General features: G+C 43.9%; 2 protein-coding genes across 4 annotated transcripts in view; both read right to left on the bottom strand.

Annotated features, from left to right (window-relative positions):
• LOC122867428 (microfibril-associated glycoprotein 4-like) overlaps positions 1-20709 on the bottom strand; it is a 439962-nt gene that overhangs the window by 28560 nt on the left and 390693 nt on the right. The gene's annotated exons all lie outside the window — the stretch shown is intronic.
• LOC122867410 (kinesin-like protein KIF20B) overlaps positions 1732-20709 on the bottom strand; it is a 25886-nt gene continuing 6908 nt past the window's right edge. Inside the window, exons 10-32 of one of the 3 annotated variants that reach the window (XM_044178161.1) lie at positions 20469-20580; positions 19984-20055; positions 19698-19844; positions 19380-19542; positions 17613-17906; positions 16715-16818; positions 15634-15757; positions 15424-15541; positions 13975-14027; positions 13584-13703; positions 12727-12898; positions 12452-12646; positions 10641-10765; positions 10161-10328; positions 9763-9920; positions 9454-9632; positions 8685-8759; positions 8326-8591; positions 6853-6975; positions 6566-6628; positions 6378-6468; positions 5017-5144; positions 1732-2088 (exon numbers count right to left, since the gene is read on the bottom strand). In XM_044178161.1, coding sequence (XP_044034096.1) covers positions 2005-2088; positions 5017-5144; positions 6378-6468; positions 6566-6628; positions 6853-6975; positions 8326-8591; positions 8685-8759; positions 9454-9632; positions 9763-9920; positions 10161-10328; positions 10641-10765; positions 12452-12646; positions 12727-12898; positions 13584-13703; positions 13975-14027; positions 15424-15541; positions 15634-15757; positions 16715-16818; positions 17613-17906; positions 19380-19542; positions 19698-19844; positions 19984-20055; positions 20469-20580 — 3134 coding nt within the window. In that variant the 3' untranslated portion in view covers positions 1732-2004. Of the gene's footprint in view, positions 2089-5016; positions 5145-6377; positions 6469-6565; positions 6631-6852; positions 6976-8325; positions 8592-8684; positions 8760-9453; positions 9633-9762; positions 9921-10160; positions 10329-10640; positions 10766-12451; positions 12647-12726; positions 12899-13583; positions 13704-13974; positions 14028-15423; positions 15542-15633; positions 15758-16714; positions 16819-17612; positions 17907-19379; positions 19543-19697; positions 19845-19983; positions 20056-20468; positions 20581-20709 lie in introns of all 3 variants that reach the window. The other 2 variants (XM_044178160.1, XM_044178162.1) reach the window with 2 other exon arrangements.

The raw sequence follows: 20709 nt of genomic DNA on the forward strand, positions 1-20709 counted from the left end.
GAAAAACACAAGGATTATTGTTTTATCTTTGTTCTTAATGTCGATCAATTAAAGTAACATTCTGTTAAAACCATGTTTGTTTCCTGTTGTTTTTATTCTTTCTATATTTTTAAGTATAATTCTGGTCAACCCAACATGTCAGTCCCTCTCTCAACACTGAGGATCTCAGCTCCGAGCCCGTTGGTTCCCAAATCTTTAAAAACACCTCACAAATATATAGTTTCATGTTTAAAACAGACACGTAAGCAGGTAAACCGAGGTCCAACCACCTGACACAACCTGGAGCAAGAGGTCTGATAGGGACGTGTTGATCACTCGTCGTTTTAAGACATTTTATATGAAACTAAAAGAGGGTAGATGTCCACCAGCTGTGTCTGGGGAACAGGGAGTGCAGGGCAGGCTGTGGAACGAAGTATGACAATATGCAGGTTACATTATCAAGGTGTAACCACAGTAGACAAACCTCGGACAACTCCAAAACACCAGCGATGTGAAATGTCTATTTCAAAGTGAAAATGCCAACAAAAGAATCCGCCAACATTAACGTGACCGTACGTCGTCCCGAGCGGAAACAAGCTTCCAAACTGAAGCAGTTGCTGATCACTTGCAGCAGCGTGAGGAGTCAGCAGTCAATGGCGATAAAACAGTCAATAAAACAGGTTTTTCAAAAATTATGAATCACCGCAACCACGGGAGGTCCTTGAGCGTACAGTCATAGATGTGCACTATTAGGCTGATGGGTACAGTAGTACGCTAACTGCGGACGGACACACACACACACAAACACATGATCCCCTCCAGGTTTACGCCTGGTGGAGAAAAAGTTCAGCTTTTGTCTCGTCAGTCCACAGAGTATTTTCCCAAAAGTCTTGGGGATCATCAAGATGATTTCTGGCAAAAATGAGACGAGCCTTAATGTTCTTTTTGCTCAGCAGTGGTTTTCGTCTTGGAGCTCTGCCATGCAGGCTGTTTTTGCCCAGTCTGTCTTATGGTGGAGTCACGAACACTGACCTTCACTGAGGTAAGTGAGGCCTGCAGTTCTTTGGATGTTGTTGTGGGGTCTCTGAATGGCTGAAGAAGAACCAAATGAAGACTTTGGAGTGGCCTAGTCAAAGTCCTGACCTGAATCCTATTGAGATGCTGCGGCATGACCTTAAAAAGGCAGTTCATGCTCGAAAACCCTCCAATGTGGCTGAATTACAACAATTCTGCAAAGATGAGTGGGCAGAAACTCCTCCACAGCGCTGTAAAGACTCACTGCAAGTTATCACAAACGCTTGATTGCAGTTGTTGTTGCTAAGGGTGGAGCAACCAGTTATTAGGTTTAGGGGGCGAATCACTTTTTCACACAGGGCCATGTAGGTTTGGATTTAGTTTTCCCTTAATAATAACAACCTTCATTTAAAAACTGTATTTTGTGTTTACTTGTGTTATCTTTGACTAATATTTAAGTTTGTTTGATGATCTGAAACATTTACATTTAAGGGGGAAGGAGGCAAACACGTGTGTGTGTGTGTGTGTGTGTATATATATATATACACACACACGCAGTATATAACAATTATATATTTCAATTTATTTTAGACTTTTTTAGGCTTTTACTTTGAATGACCAGCTGGCTCTTGTTTTCTGAATCTGCAGACGGTTTGTGGAGTTTCAGTGTGTTTGGATCGTCTGAGCCACTGAAGAAACATTTCCCAGCAGTAAACTGAAGCAGACAGACGGACATTGTTCAGATGGAGGATCATTTTTAATAAAGTGAAAAGGATTGTTGCACTGTTCTTTCTGTAATTTATTGACCCCCAGCAATAAAAAAAAAAGTCATGAAATCACAAACTAAAAATCTAAAATCACAGAAATAAAAACTGTACAAATATTTAAAATCACACTCTTCTTCAGAATCACTGAAAGTTTGACAAATTTTATTCTCAGAGTGTCCTGAGAGATTTTAATACCGCCCGAAAACCATCTTTTACAGCGTAATGTCGTCATATGATGATGATGTCACTTCCTGCAGGTCTTGGACCGCAGCGTTCTCTTAATGATCAGATGATCGCTCTCCTTCTCCTCCTCTGCTCCTCCTGACACCTGAAACAAAACACAACTACACATTAAACACTACAATTTTATATTTCACGCTACATAAACGTCCTCACACCGTAAAGCGTCCTCACAACGTAAAGCGTCCTCACAATGTAAAGTTTCCTCATGTTACATAAAGCGTCCTCACAATGTAAAGCTTCCTTACGCTAAATAAATGGCCTCACAATGTAAATTGTCCTCACAAAGTAAAACGTCCTCACAATGTAAATTGTCCTGACAACATGAAGCGTCCCCATGTTACATAAATGTCCTCACAAAGTAAAGCGTCCTTACGCTAAATAAACGGCCTCACAATGTAAATTGTCCTCACACCGTAAAGCGTCCTCACAACATGAAGCGTCCTCACAACGTAAAGCGTCCTCACAACGTAAAGCGTCCTCACAACGTAAAGCGTCCTCACAACATGAAGCGTCCTCACAAAGTAAAGCGTCCTCACAAAGTAAAGCGTCCTCACAACGTAAAGCGTCCTCACAACGTAAAGCGTCCTCACAACGTAAAGCGTCCTCACAACATGAAGCGTCCTCACAAAGTAAAGCGTCCTCACAACATGAAGCGTCCTCACAACACGAAGCGTCCTCATTACATAAATGTCCTCACAAAGTAAAGCGTCCCCATGCTACATAAACATCCTCACAATGTAAATTGTCCTCACACCGTAAAGCGTCCTCACTTTACATAAACGTCCTCAAAAGTTAAAACGTCCTCACAATGTAAATTGTCCTGACAACATGAAGCGTCCTCACAACATAAAGCTTCCTCATTACATAAATGTCCTCACAAAGTAAAGCATCCTTACGCTAAATAAACGGCCTCACAATGTAAATTGTCCTCACAACGTAAAGCGTTTTCATTACATAAATGTCCTCACGACGTAAAGTGTCCTGACATCATGAAGCGTCCTCACAACGTAAAGCTTCCTCACAACGTAAAGCGTCCTCACAACATGAAGCGTCCTCACAAAGTAAAGCGTCCTCACAACATGAAGCGTCCTCACAACACGAAGCGTCCTCATTACATAAATGTCCTCACAAAGTAAAGCGTCCCCATGCTACATAAACATCCTCACAATGTAAATTGTCCTCACACCGTAAAGCGTCCTCACAATGTAAATTGTCCTGACAACATGAAGCGTCCCCATGTTACATAAATGTCCTCACAAAGTAAAGCGTCCTTACTCTAAATAAATGTCCTCGCAATGTAAATTGTCCTCACAACGTAAAGCGTCCTCAAAAAGTAAAGCGTCCTTACGCTAAATTAACGGCCTCACAATGTAAATTGTCCTCACACCGTAAAGCGTCCTCACAACATGAAGCGTCCTCACAACGTAAAGCGTCCTCACAACGTAAAGCGTCCTCACAACGTAAAGCGTCCTCACAACATGAAGCGTCCTCACAACGTAAAGCGTCCTCACAACATGAAGCGTCCTCACAACATGAAGCGTCCTCATTACATAAATGTCCTCACAAAGTAAAGCGTCCCCATGCTACATAAACATCCTCACAATGTAAATTGTCCTCACACCGTAAAGCGTCCTCACTTTACATAAACGTCCTCAAAAAGTTAAAACGTCCTCACAATGTAAATTGTCCTGACAACATGAAGCGTCCTCACAACATAAAGCTTCCTCATTACATAAATGTCCTCACAAAGTAAAGCATCCTTACGCTAAATAAACGGCCTCACAATGTAAATTGTCCTGACAACGTAAAGCGTTTTCATTACATAAATGTCCTCACGACGTAAAGTGTCCTGACATCATGAAGCGTCCTCACAACGTAAAGCTTCCTCATGTTACATAAAGCGTCCTCAAAAAGTAAAGCGTCCTTACGCTAAATAAATGTCCTCGCAATGTAAATTGTCCTCACAACGTAAAGTTTCCTCATGTTACATAAAGCGTCCTCACAATGTAATTTGTCCTCACAACGTAAAGCGTCCTCACAATGTAAATTGTCCTGACAACATGAAGCGTCCCCATGTTACATAAAGCGTCCTCAAAAAGTAAAGCGTCCTTACGCTAAATAAATGTCCTCGCAATGTAAATTGTCCTCACAACGTAAAGTTTCCTCATGTTACATAAAGCGTCCTCACAATGTAATTTGTCCTGACAACATGAAGCGTCCCCATGTTACATAAATGTCCTCACAACGTAAAGCGTCCTCACAATGTAAATTGTCCTGACAACATGAAGCGTCCCCATGTTACATAAATGTCCTCACAAAGTAAAGCGTCCTTACGCTAAATAAACGGCCTCACAATGTAAATTGTCCTCACACTGTAAAGCGTCCTCAAAAAGTAAAGCGTCCTCGCACCATAAAGCGTCCTCGCACCATAAAGCGTCCTCACAACGTAAAGCGTCCTCACTTTACATAAACATCCTCACAATGTAAATTGTCCTCACAACGTAAAGCGCCTTACGCTAAATAAACGGCCTCACAATGTAAATTGTCCTCACACTGTAAAGCGTCCTCAAAAAGTAAAGCGTCCTCGCACCATAAAGCGTCCTCACAACGTAAAGCGTCCTCACAACGTAAAGCGTCCTCACAACGTAAAGCGTCCTCACTTTACATAAACATCCACACAACGTAAAGTTTCCTCATGTTACATGAAGCGCCCTCACAATAAAAAGCGTCCTCATTACGTAAATGTCCTCACAATGTAAAACTTCCTCATGTTACATAAACGTCCTCAAAAAGTTAAAGCGTCCTCACAATGTAAATTGTCCTCAAAAAGTAAAGCGTCCTCACAACGTAAAGCTTCCTCATTACATAAATGTCCTCACAAAGTAAAGCGTCCTTACGCTAAATAAACGGCCTCACAATGTAAATTGTCCTCACACCGTAAAGCGTCCTCACTTTACATAAACGCCCTCACGCTTGAGGTTTGAAAGAGACGTTCACGCACTCTCTGTCTCACCATGTGTGGAGAGTCCAGCAGCTGGGTCGAGGCGTCCTTGTTATAAAGCTTCTTCCGTCCTCGTCTCAGTTTGGTAACCGTCTCTTTCTCCACTGAATGTCCACTGACCAGACCGATGATGGTTTTAGCTGCACAGAGACAGAGGAGATAAAACAGGTGGAGACAGAAGAAAATTTTAAATTACATTCACCCCAAAAAAACTTTCCCTCAAAAGTTAAACACTTTGATAATTAAGAAATAAATACTAAATAAAACCTCACAGACCAAAGCTGGAGTTGCAGATCTGCTGCTGTCTGAGGAAAAGTCCGAACTGACTGATACGTTTGTGAGTCCGGACTCAGAGCAGCAGCGCCCCCCGCTGGTTGATGTTGTTAGTGCAACAACAACATCAACCACCCGCCGCAGCACAAACATAACGACAATCACGGTCACATGGTAAATGGACTTTTCCAGTTGAGATGATTTGTTTGTGGTGCTTTTCTTCAATAAATTTCAGTCTACACAATAAAAATTATTGATTTGAACTGTGACATATTTGGCAGCATTTGGTGAGTGGATCAGATTGTATTACTGAAACATTACAAAACGTCCTCACTTTACATAAAAAGGTCCTCACTTTACATAAAAAGGTCCTCATTTACATAAAAACGTCCTCACTTTACATAAAAAGGTCCTCACTTTACATAAAAACGTCCTCACTTTACATAAAAAGGTCCTCACTTTACATAAAAAGGTCCTCACTTTACATAAAAACGTCCTCACTTTACATAAAAACGTCCTCACTTTACATAAAAACGTCCTCACTTTACATAAAAACGTCCTCACTTTACATAAAAACGTCCTCACTTTACATAAAAACGTCCTCACTTTACATAAAAACGTCCTCACTTTACATAAAAACGTCCTCACTTTACATAAAAACGTCCTCACTTTACATAAAAACGTCCTCACTTTACATAAAAACGTCCTCACTTTACATTACGCATTTGGTGATTGGATCAGATTTAAATATTACTGAAACATTGTTGAGGATTGCCTGAAGAGGGAACAGACACAGCTGAGACGTCAGCAGTGTGTAATCTCTACTGAAGTGTCCATCATTCAGTCCACACTGAGTCTCACCCTCGTTACAGCGTCTCTGTCCTCAGAAGCAGCAGGAGGACAAACTGTGGCTTTACAGTCGCCGCCATGAGAACGACACAGGACGGAAAAAACAGAGTTTTACTGTAGTTTGTGAGAACAAGCGCACCTTTAAACTCGTCGTCAGTGCTTTACTAAATGGAGAAGCCATTCAAGCTGGTATCCTCCCACTATGACAAAACAGCACCACACAAGTGAGTGTTTTACTGTGTCACACTGACCTTTGCTGCCCAGGATGGAGGGAGAGCTGTGGATCAACTCGCCAATCTTCTGAAGAGTCCCGTCTCGCTTCTCCTTCACCACAGAAGAAGACTGGAGAGAGAGAGAGAGAGAGCGACCAACACACAGATATTTAACCACACTGCTTAGAGGAAGTCTCCGTCTGTCTTCAGTATGTTTTATTTCACACCTGTTTGTTGTTTCGAGTGTTTCCTCTCACTCGGTTTCTCTTGTTCTCGCTGAACACCAGGTCCTGAAACACACACACACACACACACACACACACAGGTCAGGTGTGTGAAGTCTTACCTCTCTGCAGGTTTTCATTAAAAACAAACTGAAACCAGTGAGATCAATGTGAAAACTGATGATTTAGATGATAAATGAAAGTTTGCAGGTTTATATCTGTGGTTTAAAACCAGTGAAATGTCCCTTTAAGAACACGACTCCTCACACACACACACACACACACACACACTCCACCTCGCAGCTCTTCCTCTTCCTCCCTGTAGTTTTAGGGGTTTTCTTATTGGCGGCCATGTTGGACCTCAGAGGAGAGACGTGAACGTCCTGTTCTGGAAGGACACGCCGACCACACCTCTGCACGCACACACACACACACACACACACACACACACACACACACAGCACAAAATGAGTGACTTGACTGTTCACGTACACACTACGTTCATTTTAAAGAAATCTTTTTGCAGGATAGTTTCAATAACAGATTATTGATCATTAGTCGATGAATCAATTAGTCCATCGACAGAAACTTAACTGACAACAGTTGTGATTATCAGTTTATATATAAGTCAGTTATCAATCAACAACACTAACACAGTTTCTCCAGTGTTTTATATCCCAGTAAACTAAAATCTCTCTGGGTTTGAAACTGTTGAACATCGGCAGGTTAATCAATAATGAAAATAATTGCTCGTTGCAGCCCTACTGTGATTAGATTTGAGTCACAAATGCTCAACATTATTAATGATGTATAATGAGTCATGTTTTAATGCCTTCGTTCATCATCAGATTTCCACGCAGAGAAATAAAAAGTGTGCGTCCTGCTCATAGATCAGTTATAAAATCCTCTCTCCTGATTGGCTGCTAGTAGTTTAGTCGACTTCACCAACGTTCAGCACCAGAGAACAGAAACCAGTCGCTCCGCTGTCTGTTTGTAGTTTAATAATCTGAGATGAGACTCAGTTTGTAAAAGTTTTTATCGTGTCGTGCTGTTATCCTGAGCTACAAAAACACAGCTGAACAAACACTGCAGTGATTCGACTGACAAAACCAGACACGAGGCTCCACCGAGGATCTGAATCATTGACGTTAAATTACATTCAGTTTTCAGTGTTGAAATTAAATTCATTAATTAAATTAATAGACAATAAGTTAAGCTGGAAACCACAAATAAATTCAAAGCAAAAGCAAAATAATATTCTACTGTTCGCCTATAGTTTCATATATAACTTACTGTGTGGGGAAATAAAACTAATACAAATGAAACTTTCATTCTTCAAAAGAGCCACAAGAATCAAACCAAACTACTCACCACGAACCGACAAACTCCCTGTTTATTACATTAAAGAGTCTAAAGCTTAAAGATTTGGTCGACTTCTAAACGGCTCAGATGATGTATAGAGTTAAAAAGAAAATCGTTGTATTTCAGTTAAAGCGGTGGATTTATGGACCAGCTGTAGAGAGGAACTGAAGCACACTTAGCACATTTAAACAAAAGTTTAAAAATGACTCAGTGAATAAATAGAAACGTGAACGACCGGAGCTGCATCAGTATGATCGGGTTCAGGTTACTGACTGTTGCGTTATTTAGTTTTCAGCTGTGTATTTCAGTAATCGCCTTATTGTTTCTATTATTGATTACAGACCGCTATCTAATTATAGTATGAAAAGTTAACATGCTCAGTGCTGTAGAGATCAACACACCTGTGAGTTTCCCTGCAGGTGGTTCTCTCTCTCCTCCTTCACTCTCTGTAGTCTCTCCACCTCTTTCTTTACAGCATCAAACTCCCTGCTCCTCCCCTCCTCCTCCTCCTCCTCCTGCTGCTGCTGCTTCCCCCTCCTCTCCTGGAGTCTCCGGATCTCCTCTTTCAGCTCCTCCACCACGGACACCTTCTCCTCCTCCGCCCCTCTGTCCTCCTCCTCCTCCTCCTCCTCCCTCCTCTGCAGGTCTTCCTTCAGACGCCTCAGCTCTGCCGGGGAGGAAACAAAGAGATCAGCTTCATCTCGTCTGCTGATCAGATCATAAACAAAATGTCCTCCGCCGTTTCAGACGATGAAGATACCCTTTCTCAGAGTCTCCGTCTGTCTCCGACTTTCTTCCATCAGTTTCTCCTTCTCTGACGCGACGCGACGCAGCTCTGACACACAAAGGCAAGCAAATTATTACACAGATCATTTATCATGAACAGATCGCAGGTGCTGTGTGTTTCTTTTGCATTTAGCACTCAGATTACCCAGAGAGTAATGAGACCTGTTAACATGCACTGCAGTAACCCGGTTACTTTAAAGTCTGTTCACACATGCAGCAGGTCCGATCTGGTATTTTGAAACCACGGCTTCTGACTTTAACTGTTATAAACTGCTATTTGAGCTTAGCATTTGGGCTGGTTTCTTGACTGTACTCCCAAAAACAGACTATTTGGACGGACGTAGACCAGCTCCTCACTACTGTCCAGAAGTGTCTGAACTTCGTCTCTTTGGTTCATTTGGTCCGACCAGAGATCACTTTTAGTTCTGATCTGGTTCACACTAACTTTTTACAAACAAACCAAGAGAGGTAAACACGAAGTCACACGGGCAGACAGGTAACTTATTGATGGTCATAAATAATAATGATTATGAGCAATATGAATCCATTATTATTATAACAGGTAGAAACAGGATGAAAAAGAGGCACCTTGTACTGTCATATTACAGCGGATCGTTACTGTGACACACGTGTTACCATGGTTACCGCATAATTTAACAGATCATAATATACAGATCTCTTCCTTGACAGTTCAAACTATTAAATTTCTTTAATGTATTTGTGTGATTTCTTCATCTTCTCACCTTCTCTCTCGCTCTCCTGGTTCCTCCTCCTCTCCTCCTCGGATCTCTCCATCTCCTCCAGTCTCTCTCGCAGAGCTCCGCCCTCAGACTCAAGCTCCGCCCTCAGGCTCTGAAGCTGACGGGAGAATTCTGCTTTCTGATTGGCTAACTCCTCTCTGAGCTCAACGCACCTGCTTTCACTGCAGGAGGAAGAGGAGGGCAGGAGATTGATACATGCAAAAATGTACTGATAGTGAATCAGCTGTTTTCTGTCACCTGTAAATTAATCAAACACAAGATTGATGACAGTATTGATAAACTCCTGTCGACCTGTGTGACAGAGTTTCCTCCAGCTGGCTCTTTTCTCTCTGCAGATCTCGGATCTGTTGTGATTTCTGAACTGATCTCTCCACCGCTGCCAGGCTCTCCTTCTTCAGCTCCTCTATGGTGGTGTGGAAATTACTGCTGCTGCTCCGTCCCTCCTCCTCCTGAATCAATCAATCAATCAATCAATCATCGACCAACACTGCTGCTGCTCATATGAATCTTTGTTGTGTGATTTAGTTCCTCTTCTGTTTTTCTACGATAGTTCATGTTATCAAACCACTGTACTCTACTACGCTGAAATAAACATCGACCTGATTAGTAATATGAACAACAGATCAATCAACGGCAAGCCTAGTGGATTAATGACAACAGAGAAACAAAGGAACAGGAAGAACCCTTACTTCCTGTCTCAGATGCTCCACTTCTTGTGTCAGACTGTTGATGGCGTTGGCCTTCTCCTCTGATTGGCTCTCCAAGTCCTGGAGGCGGGTCTTTGCAGTGCTGAGCTGCTCTGATAGGCTGTCACACCTGTCAGTCTGCTCTTTCAGCTGTGTCTGGAGACTGGTCACCTGGAAATGAAACAGGATTTAACAGAACGAGTAAGCAAACTGTTTAAAGATGATTATTTTTATGAATTATTCTTATCGTCATGTTGATGCGTCTTTCTGTACTGTTCTGTGTTTCATAGCTTACGCACTCAGTGTCCACTTTATTAGGTACAGCTAGCTAAAACTAGTCAGTCTAATCCAACTGTCCTGTAATAAATCCCCCCTTCATGAAGGTAAAATGTTTCAGTGAGGTGTTGACTCAACTGTAGGATCATCGCTCGTTTGTACAGGCGTACCTAATAAAGTGGCCACTGAGCGAATACGGAGCAGTACCTCAGTCTGGAGCTGGAAGATGCCGTTAACCAGAGCTTTGTTCTCTTTCAGCAGTCTGGATGTTTCCCTCTGCTCCGACTCCAGAGACGAAAACACAGAGTCACAGTTTGGACACTGGTCCAGATCTACAGGATGGGGAGTGACAGAGAGACGGGGGGGGGGGGGGGATTATTAACATTAAAAAAAGAACACTTTAATTTTGGTTACATCTCAAATCGAGCCCCAAAGATACACTGAGATTTCAGGCGCTACAAACCCAAGAACTGAACCCCCTGAGTCCCGTCTGTCAGCTGGTCCTGAGACTTACTGATCAAATAACACCCAGTACTGTTCAACCTCAGACCAGCACTGCCTTCCAATAAATAATCAGGGTAAACCAAATTATGAAATTAACAAACATATGCCGATCTGGAACACTGAGCGAATCAAACCAAAAACTCTAAATAAACTTAATTGCTATCTGGCCCTAAACCATGAATATAAACTGGAGTATTTCTTTACTGTCAGAGACACAACGCAGAGTCAGATCCTGACCAAATACAGACTCAGTGACCAAAGTCAGACTCTGACCAAATACAGACTCAGTGACCACAGACAGATCCTGACCAAATACAGACTCAGTGACCAAAGTCAGACTCTGACCAAATACAGACTCAGTGACCACAGACAGATCCTGACCAAATACAGACTCAGTGACCAGTCAGATCCTGACCAAATACACTCAGTGACCAAAGTCAGATCCTGACCAAATACAGACTCAGTGACCACAGACAGATCCTGACCAAATACAGACTGTGACCACAGACAGATCCTGACCAAATACAGACTCAGTGACCACAGTCAGATCCTGACCAAATACAGACTCTGTGACCAAAGACAGATCCTGACCAAATACAGACTCAGTGACCACAGACAGATCCTGACCAAATACAGACTCAGTGACCACAGTCAGATCCTGACCAAATACACTCAGTGACCAAAGTCAGATCCTGACCAAATACAGACTCAGTGACCACAGACAGATCCTGACCAAATACAGACTGTGACCACAGACAGATCCTGACCAAATACAGACTCAGTGACCACAGTCAGATCCTGACCAAATACAGACTCTGTGACCAAAGACAGATCCTGACCAAATACAGACTCAGTGACCACAGACAGATCCTGACCAAATACAGACTCAGTGACCACAGTCAGATCCTGACCAAATACACTCAGTGACCAAAGTCAGATCCTGACCAAATACAGACCCAGTGACCACAGACAGATCCTGACCAAATACAGACCCAGTGACCAGTCAGATCCTGACCAAATACAGACTCTGTGACCACAGACAGATCCTGACCAAATACAGACTCAGTGACCACAGACAGATCCTGACCAAATACAGACTCAGTGACCACAGACAGATCCTGACCAAATACACTCAGTGACCAAAGTCAGATCCTGACCAAATACAGACTCAGTGACCACAGACAGATCCTGACCAAATACAGACTGTGACCACAGACAGATCCTGACCAAATACAGACTCAGTGACCACAGACAGATCCTGACCAAATACAGACTCAGTGACCACAGACAGATCCTGACCAAATACAGACTGTGACCAAAGTCAGATCCTGACCAAATACAGACTCTGTGACCAAAGTCAGATCCTGACCAAATACAGACTCAGTGACCACAGACAGATCCTGACCAAATACAGTCAGTGACCACAGTCTTGCCATAGAGAAAGGACGACACAAGAAGGGAGTGACAGACAAACTTATCATAGACCTGAATCTGTATGAAGGTTCAGCTCCTACCCTTCAGCTTCTGCACGTTCTGCTCCAGCAAAACCCGCTCCTTCTTCAACTCCTCTACCTCCTCCTCCCGTCTCCGCAGCTCTTCCTCCAGCCCCCTCCTCCTCTCCTCCCTCTCTCTCAGCTCGGCAATGGTTTCTTCTTTCTTGTCGTTTTCCTCCTGGAGCCTCCAGATCTCCTCCTCCAGAACTGGGGAGACTGAGGAGAAGGAAGATAAAAAAATAGAATAAAGGCTTTAGAGTGTAAACCCCCATCCCTCCATCTTCTCCTCCTCTCACCTCTCTTCCTTGCCGGTTCTCTCTCCTCCTCATCCTCCAGAGCTTCACGCTGTCGTTTCCTTGTCTCCTCTTTCTCTTTCTCCTCCTCTTCCTCTCCTCCTGTCCTCCTCAGACAGCGGCAGGTCTGCTGAAGCTCCAGCAGCTCCGACCTGATCGACTCTACCAGAGCCCTCTGAAAGACAAGGAGCACAGAGTTATCAAAGGAGACTTCCTGTTTACTGCAGATTCACTGGGATGGATTATCTTTCTGCAGCAAGTCTACCAACTGATTTTCATAGAAATTAACTGAAACCGATGCCTGCCTGGAAAGGGCTTGGATTCAGTGGCTTTTTATCAAAACTGAAACCCTGTGAGATTCTGACTCCTGAAACTGATGTGAGGCGATCAGCTGATGGTTTCACCAGCGAAGACGTGTTTCAAACAAAAAACGAGCTGTAGCTGTAGATATACGCAGAACGATGTGGTGTCTTCAAGGCGCGGCCCACTGTACTCTGTCATGTCATGTCGTATTCAGACAATACAACATGATGAAAGTTTTTCACTGTTTTCCACCCTGTGTACTGACGACCAAAGATTTCACCACGATTCTCACGTTTCCTGGAAACTGAGCTTTCTGTCTTTTGTCTGTTGCTCTTTCATAGAGAGGAAACATGAAGTACCTGCACTCGCTAAGCTCAGAGGCTAATTAATCTCATGTCCAAAATATAATAAACCTGTATTCGGATCCAAAAGTGAACCTAACCTCATGCTGGGAGGAAGGAAGTTAATATAAACACTAATAGATGATTTGGAGAATGACCGGCAGGGATGTGAAGTAGTAAGTTTGTATTAGAGGGACTAGAGGAGTGTGTGTTTACGTCTCTGGTGGCGTTCTCCACGGTGCCGTCCATGGCTGCCTGGAGATTGTTGATGATATCGTCTTTCTGCTGACACATCTCCATTAGCTCCGATAGCTTCTGCTGCTGCTGCTCCAGACTCTGGAAAACAAAACCAGACAACAGATCGAATCAGTCTTTATTTATACAACAGATCATGAACAACGTGAAGTTCAGCAGCAAATCTCTTTAATTCATTCTGAAAGGTTCCAATGTATTTTATTTAATACATTATGATGTTTCACAGTAGAAGCATTTCACTCCAAACTGTGTTTGAAGTACGAAGAAAACAAATCAAATGCACCAAAACAACAAGACGACGACGACAGCAACGCAGCAGACACCACAGAAGAAGACAGTGGATCTACTGTACCTCCTTGGCTTCCTGCAGTTGGTCATGCTTCTGCAATCGCAGCGCCTCCAGCTCTGCAACACAGAGGTCAAAGGTCAACATGACATCAACTAAAGCACTGAGTGTGTGTGTACCTGCAGTGTGTGTGTGTGCCTGAATTGTATGTGTATATACCTGCAGAGTGTGTGTGTGTGTATATACCTGCAGAGTGTGTGTGTGTGTATACCTGCAGTGTGTGTGTGTGTGTATATACCTGCAGTGTGTGTGTGTGTGTGTGTATATACCTGCAGTGTGTGTGTGTGTGTGTGTATATACCTGCAGTGTGTGTGTGTGTGTGTATATACCTGCAGTGTGTGTGTGTGTGTATATACCTGCAGTGTGTGTGTGTGTGTGTGTGTGTGTGTACCTGCAGTGTGTGTGTGTGTGTATACCTGCAGAGTGTGTGTGTGTGTATACCTGCAGAGTGTGTGTGTGTATACCTGCAGTGTGTGTGTGTGTATACCTGCAGTGTGTGTGTGTGTGTGTGTTCGTGTACCTGCAGTGTGTGTGTGTGTGTGTGTACCTGCAGTGTGTGTGTGTGTGTGTGTGTGTACACCTGCAGTGTGTGTGTGTGTGTGTGTGTACACCTGCAGTGTGTGTGTGTGTACCTGCAGTGTGTGTGTGTGTGTGTACCTGCAGTGTGTGTGTGTGTGTGTACCTGCAGTGTGTGTGTGTGTGTGTGTGTGTGTACCTGCAGTGTGTGTGTGTGTGTGTGTGTGTGTACCTGCAGTGTGTGTGTGTGTGTGTGTGTGTGTGTACCTGCAGTGTGTGTGTGTGTACCTGCAGTGTGTGTGTGTGTGTGTGTACCTGCAGTGTGTGTGTGTGTGTGTGTGTCGTGTACCTGCAGTGTGTGTGTGTGTGTGTGTGTACACCTGCAGTGTGTGTGTGTGTACCTGCAGTGTGTGTGTGTGTGTGTACCTGCAGTGTGTGTGTGTGTGTGTGTGTACCTGCAGTGTGTGTGTGTGTGTGTGTGTGTGTACCTGCAGTGTGTGTGTGTGTGTGTGTGTGTGTACCTGCAGTGTGTGTGTGTGTACCTGCAGTGTGTGTGTGTGTGTGTGTGTACCTGCAGTGTGTGTGTGTGTGTGTGTGTACCTGCAGTGTGTGTGTGTGTGTGTGTGTATACCTGCAGTGTGTGTGTGTGTGTGTGTGTGTACCTGCAGTGTGTGTGTGTGTGTGTGTGTGTACCTGCAGTGTGTGTGTGTGTGTGTGTACCTGCAGTGTGTGTGTGTGTACCTGCAGTGTGTGTGTGTGTACCTGCAGTGTGTGTGTGTGTGTGTACCTGCAGTGTGTGTGTGTGTATACCTGCAGTGTGTGTGTGTATACCTGCAGTGTGTGTGTGTATACCTGCAGTGTGTGTGTGTGTACCTGCAGTGTGTGTGTGTGTGTGTGTGTGTGTGTGTGTACCTGCAGTGTGTGTGTGTGTGTGTATACCTGCAGTGTGTGTGTGTTCAGTCAGACAGCGGTGAACACTCTGAGCGTCCTCTCTTATCTTCTCCAGGTCTCCGGTCAGTGAGCTGATGACTCCCTCCAACAGAGCCACCCGCTCCTCCTAACAATCAATCCATCATCAATACTGTTATTAATCACTAATAACCACCGGTGATGCGAAACACTGTTAATAAAACAAGTGTCTGTAACCACCTTGCTGTTGTCTGCGGCGTTGACCGCAGAGAGATCGACCGTCTTGCTGACCAGGTTCTTGAGGATCTCGACTCTCTTCTCAGCTCGCTCCTCCAGGATCTCCCTCTCCTTCTCCAGACGCTCGCTGGCACAAACAGTAACACATCATCTGTCTGACGGCTTCTACTGTTCGTCTCATTACAACTCAATGTCTTTATGTCCGTCAGACTGAGCACACAGGCTGAAGTATCACTGTGGGAGCTCAAGAACATTACATCTTTCAATAATCGAGTGGGAAAGAAAGTAGCTGATATTATAACATGACCACTGAGAATTCTAGATACTGAATTGACCGGAAACACGGTTTGGATTAACTTTTAGTAACTGGTGTTTATTTGCTAAATGAATGCGGCAGTAATAAACTGTGACTTAGCTAAAAGAGAAAGAGCTTGGAGCTAATAAAAAAAAAAACCAAACAGATAAAAGCAGGAACATTTTATTTTGAACGTGTGAATCCGGACGTCCAAATCAACTAACAGTCAGAGGACAGAGAGGAGTTAGCCTGCAGGTCTGAGGGACAGGACAGAGGAGCGAAGAGGAAATACGACCAACGCAGAACAGAAAAAGAAAGATGTAGAGGAGTCACAGGTAAGATTGAGAGGGAAATAAAGACAGCCATAGAGAGCTAACCAGTTAACACGTCTGTGTGTGAGGGGGAGCGAGCGCTACGCAACGTTAGCTTATCTCCACTGGAAAGACCGTTTCAGTAATATCAAGTGTCGCAGGGTGCAGCGCTGTTCTCTTTTCTTACAGTGCCAATCAGTACATTTCTCTGCTGGTTTCAAAACCTGCCAGGATTTTAAAACTCCTGGCTCAGCCTGGTTAACCCCTCCCTGTTGCCTAGCAACTCAAACACAGCAGGAACATCTGAGGGTCAGGAATCATATTTTAAAGACATTTAAAGCAGAAACAGTGAGATCTGAGTAACTTAAGGACTTCTCGTCAGCTGATTCCCGGGTCATCCTTTACAATCATGTAACGTACAACTTGTCGGGTATCTGCGCAGACTGCGTGTTGGTCACATGATCATGAGGACTGTTACCTGTAGTCTTTCTCCATCTTGTTGAAGAGCTCCATGAACTCAGCGCTGACTTCTTCTCTGATCTGAGCCTCCAGAACCAAACGCAGCGCTGCCTCTCTGTCCGACTGCCGACACACACACACACACACAGAGTTTAACTTCACACTTCCTCAGCCTATTTCTGGTTGTGTGAAGATGTTTGGTCTCTTCTCCCCGGTACACCACACGTCCCACACTGACTCCTCCTTAACCAGGAAGCAGCTCCAGCGGAGGAAAATAATATCGTACTCTGCATATAAGAAACAGAGACCTGCTGGAAAAAGCTGATGACCCCGATGAAGGCCACAAGCCGAAACGCGTTGGTCTAACATTAAAGTTGTTCTGTATACTACAAGTGTTGCAGGAGTTTTGACCTTTTCCCTTCTCCAGGCAGAAACTTGTGCCAGAGACCCCGACTCTGGGAAAAAGCTAATTTGGAAGAATTATACAACTTACAAGCAAATAACCCCCACAAAAAAAGTCAAAACAAGTTACAGAAATACAAACTAACTAAAGGAAATTACAAATAAGAACACTATATTTCTAACACTTTTAATCATAACAACACGTTTGGAAATGTACCTTACTTATCAGATCAAATGAAACAGACAAAACTCAGGGACTCGGTAGGGAAGTCGACACACTCTACTTACACTCAATTGTGTAATACCGTATGCCATGAAACCGCGATATTTTCAGAGACTGTTACCGTCTCTCTTACCGTTGCAACCTCATTTGGCCCTGTAGTGTAAATCCAGAGATCTCTCAACACAAACAAGCAGTGCGGTTCTAACTCTGGATTAGAGTCTGCTAACAGCTTCAGAGATCAAAGAGATTAAAACAGCTTTAGAACATTTTGAAGTTTAAATTAGACCGTTACCTTCTCTTCTTCCTCCACGGTCATGTCCTCTTCCTCCTGTTCGTCTTCCTCACCTCCTGCCTCCAGCACTGTTCCCTCCATCACACTCTCCTCTTCCTCCTCCTCCCACTCTTCGCCGTCCTCATCCTCCAGCACATCTTCCAGGGTCGTCTCCCAGGCGACCAGCGAGCTCTTCCTGCCCCGCCCCGACACGTTCCTGCGCTGGTCGGCATCGTCGATGATCATCGACAGCTCCATGGCCGACTTGTGGGGGGCGTCGTCCAGGACCACCGGCCTCGAGTTCAACACCACCACCTGGACAGAGAGGGAGGTACAGTCCCCTTCATTAAACAAACACACCTGAGATTATAGACCAGAATTAACAAGCTGCCATCGCTGCTCAGCCTGTTTATAACACTGTGATGATTGTTAAGGATTTCACTTCTTAACTGCTTTTCCCACGAAATGTGACCAAGAGATCCTGTAGAACCTTTTCCATGTTGAAACTATTGTCATCGAATGCCAATAAAATAAAGGTTATAATCTAAAACACTTTGGTCCAGTCATAATCGGTTATCAGCTGCTCCAACAACAAAAGAAACAATCCTCTGCTCCATTAATTTAATATTACTTTCATAAGTAATATCCACCGTCTCATCTCTTAATAAGCTACACTTAACAGAACTCATTACTGCACTATTACTTATTACTTATATTTACTTTGTATTATTATACCGTACATACTTATTAACCGGTAAATCCACTTTGTACTTACACTTATTTTAATTTTATACTTATATCCACTTGGTACATAATTTATCTGACCTGTATTATAGTGTATTATATTTTGATTTGCTTAGAACTTCTATCCCCTTGAGGGATCAATAAAGTATTTCTGATTCTGATAAATCTCAAGCCGACTGAGGGCCGCTGAAGACGGAGCGGTCTGCCTATACGGGGCCGACGGTGAGCCGGCACCCCACTGATCTGTTAGCTCGACAGAAGCTACGTTCAGGTGTCATCATTAATGTCAGACGAGTGTTTCGAGACACCGACGACCTCCATCTGTGATCAACACCAACAGCTCTGCTTCACTGTCACTGTTAATGTGTTTACCTCTGACGCTGCAGTGACGGAGGCTTCAGAACACATAAACCAGCCAGTGGGTTTGTTAAACCTGCATTAATAGATGTTTTTGGTCCACTTGTTTTCAGCAGCAGAAGCTGTAATAACAACATCTGAGAAGTGATCACCTCATAAAGTCGTCGTGTGTAAACATGTGATCAACCAGCTGCCTACTTCCTTGTCCATCCCATTGACAGTGTCAGTATTTACTGGGGGGGTTCCTCAGGGTTCTAGTCTTGGTCCTTTATATTTTCAATATGCGGAACGTGCCAAAACAATACTTACTTCAATACCTTACTTGGAAAAATGTAAACATGTTTTTCCACAAAACTCTTAAACAAAACAAGTCAAATGTTAAATGTCGTCTGAATCCAGGCTGAAACTGAAGATCATTTAAAATCAGGAACTATCTGATCAAAGAAAGCAGATTAACCTGAGCAGACATCTGATGTTTCAGTACCTTCAGACGGTTTCTGATACTCGGAGCTACAGACACGTTTCAGTCAGTACTGAGGCTCAATACCCAGCCCTAGTTATCAACGGGAGTTAATAATTAATAAAATAATAATAAATAAATACTAATAAAAATAATATTTTTATATTCAGAAACACCTGTTGGAAAGTTCACCGTACAGGTAAGTCTATGTGTTTGTGTGTGTTCACCTTCTGGGCGAGGGCGGAGAACTTCAGGACATTGAGGGTCTCGTCGAAGCAGGACGAGTTCTGGTTTATGTTTACCACCATGGAGACCCGGCCGGCACCACAGAAGAAGAACTGCAGGAAGTGAGTCAGCTTGGACTCCCTGAAGGGGACGTGGTGCTGAAGCCTGCAGAGAAACAGATCATCTGTCTTCCTGGTGTCTTTTCAGATTATCACCGACATCTGGCTGAAGCTGCAGACAGGCTAACACACACACACACACACACACACACACACACACACACACACACACACACACACACACACACAGCGTTGTCGTACTTGGCGTGTTGGTTAATTCTCATGGCGTTGATGCACTTCCCGAGCGTGAGCAGAGAACTGTTGATGTTCCCCGCCTCCTTCAGGCGCTCTCCGGTGTTTTGAGTGCGAGAACATCGCTCAGAGCCGGCCAGGTCGCACAGGGCCAGCCTAAACACACACACACACACACACAAAGACACACAATGATCATTTGCATCCAACACTGCAGGTCTGACTGATGTGAGTAAACTGTAAACTCATCCCTCCACGCTGAAGTATAAACAGCGTGAATGAAGCGCGGTCTTACTCGCTGATGCCGAGGACTCTGGGAACGCCGACGTCGTCCACTCTGAGGATCCTGATGGAGAAGATGCTGTGGCTGCAGAGACACACAAACCCTGATTACTCTGATGGCTGCTGATGGCTCAGACCGACTGCAGCCCTGTGCGAATAAACGCAGCCGCCTCAATCACTTCAATGAGACAAATCAATCAAATACATGCAAGAACAGGTTCCTCGCAGATCACTTCGTAATTGTTGCTGCCGTTAGTCGTAAATTCTGAGTTTTATAAACCTGTGCAGTGTTTTGGTGTCTGAGAAGACTTTAAGCTCAGTCCGTTACTCCAACTGGACTTCCTGGATCAGCGAATCCCCACTTAGTTAGAAATGCTGATAATGTTTGATTAAATGTCAGTAGAGCCGCGCGCTCAGCCTCAACCAATCTGTTCTAAAGGTAAAGATCTACAGCTAAGGTAATTAATAAACCGAGTGTCTGTGGCGGCAGCAGCTGACCTCCTGCTGGACAGCTGGTTCAGTCTGGTGGAGGAGAAACTCTGGTTCTTCTTCCCGATCTTCATCACTCTGTAGGCCTCCTCAGAGCTGTTCACCTGGACCCACCGCAGGTCTGAAACATGCAGCACACACATCAACACACACACACACACACACACACACTGCAGCTGAACTACAGCCTCACTGATACATCAACACAACCAATATTATCAGCCAAAGTTATTTCTTTATATTGGCATCA

Source organism: Siniperca chuatsi, linkage group LG20 (genome assembly GCF_020085105.1).
Source record: "Siniperca chuatsi isolate FFG_IHB_CAS linkage group LG20, ASM2008510v1, whole genome shotgun sequence".
Classification (NCBI taxonomy): Eukaryota; Metazoa; Chordata; class Actinopteri; order Centrarchiformes; family Sinipercidae; genus Siniperca; species Siniperca chuatsi.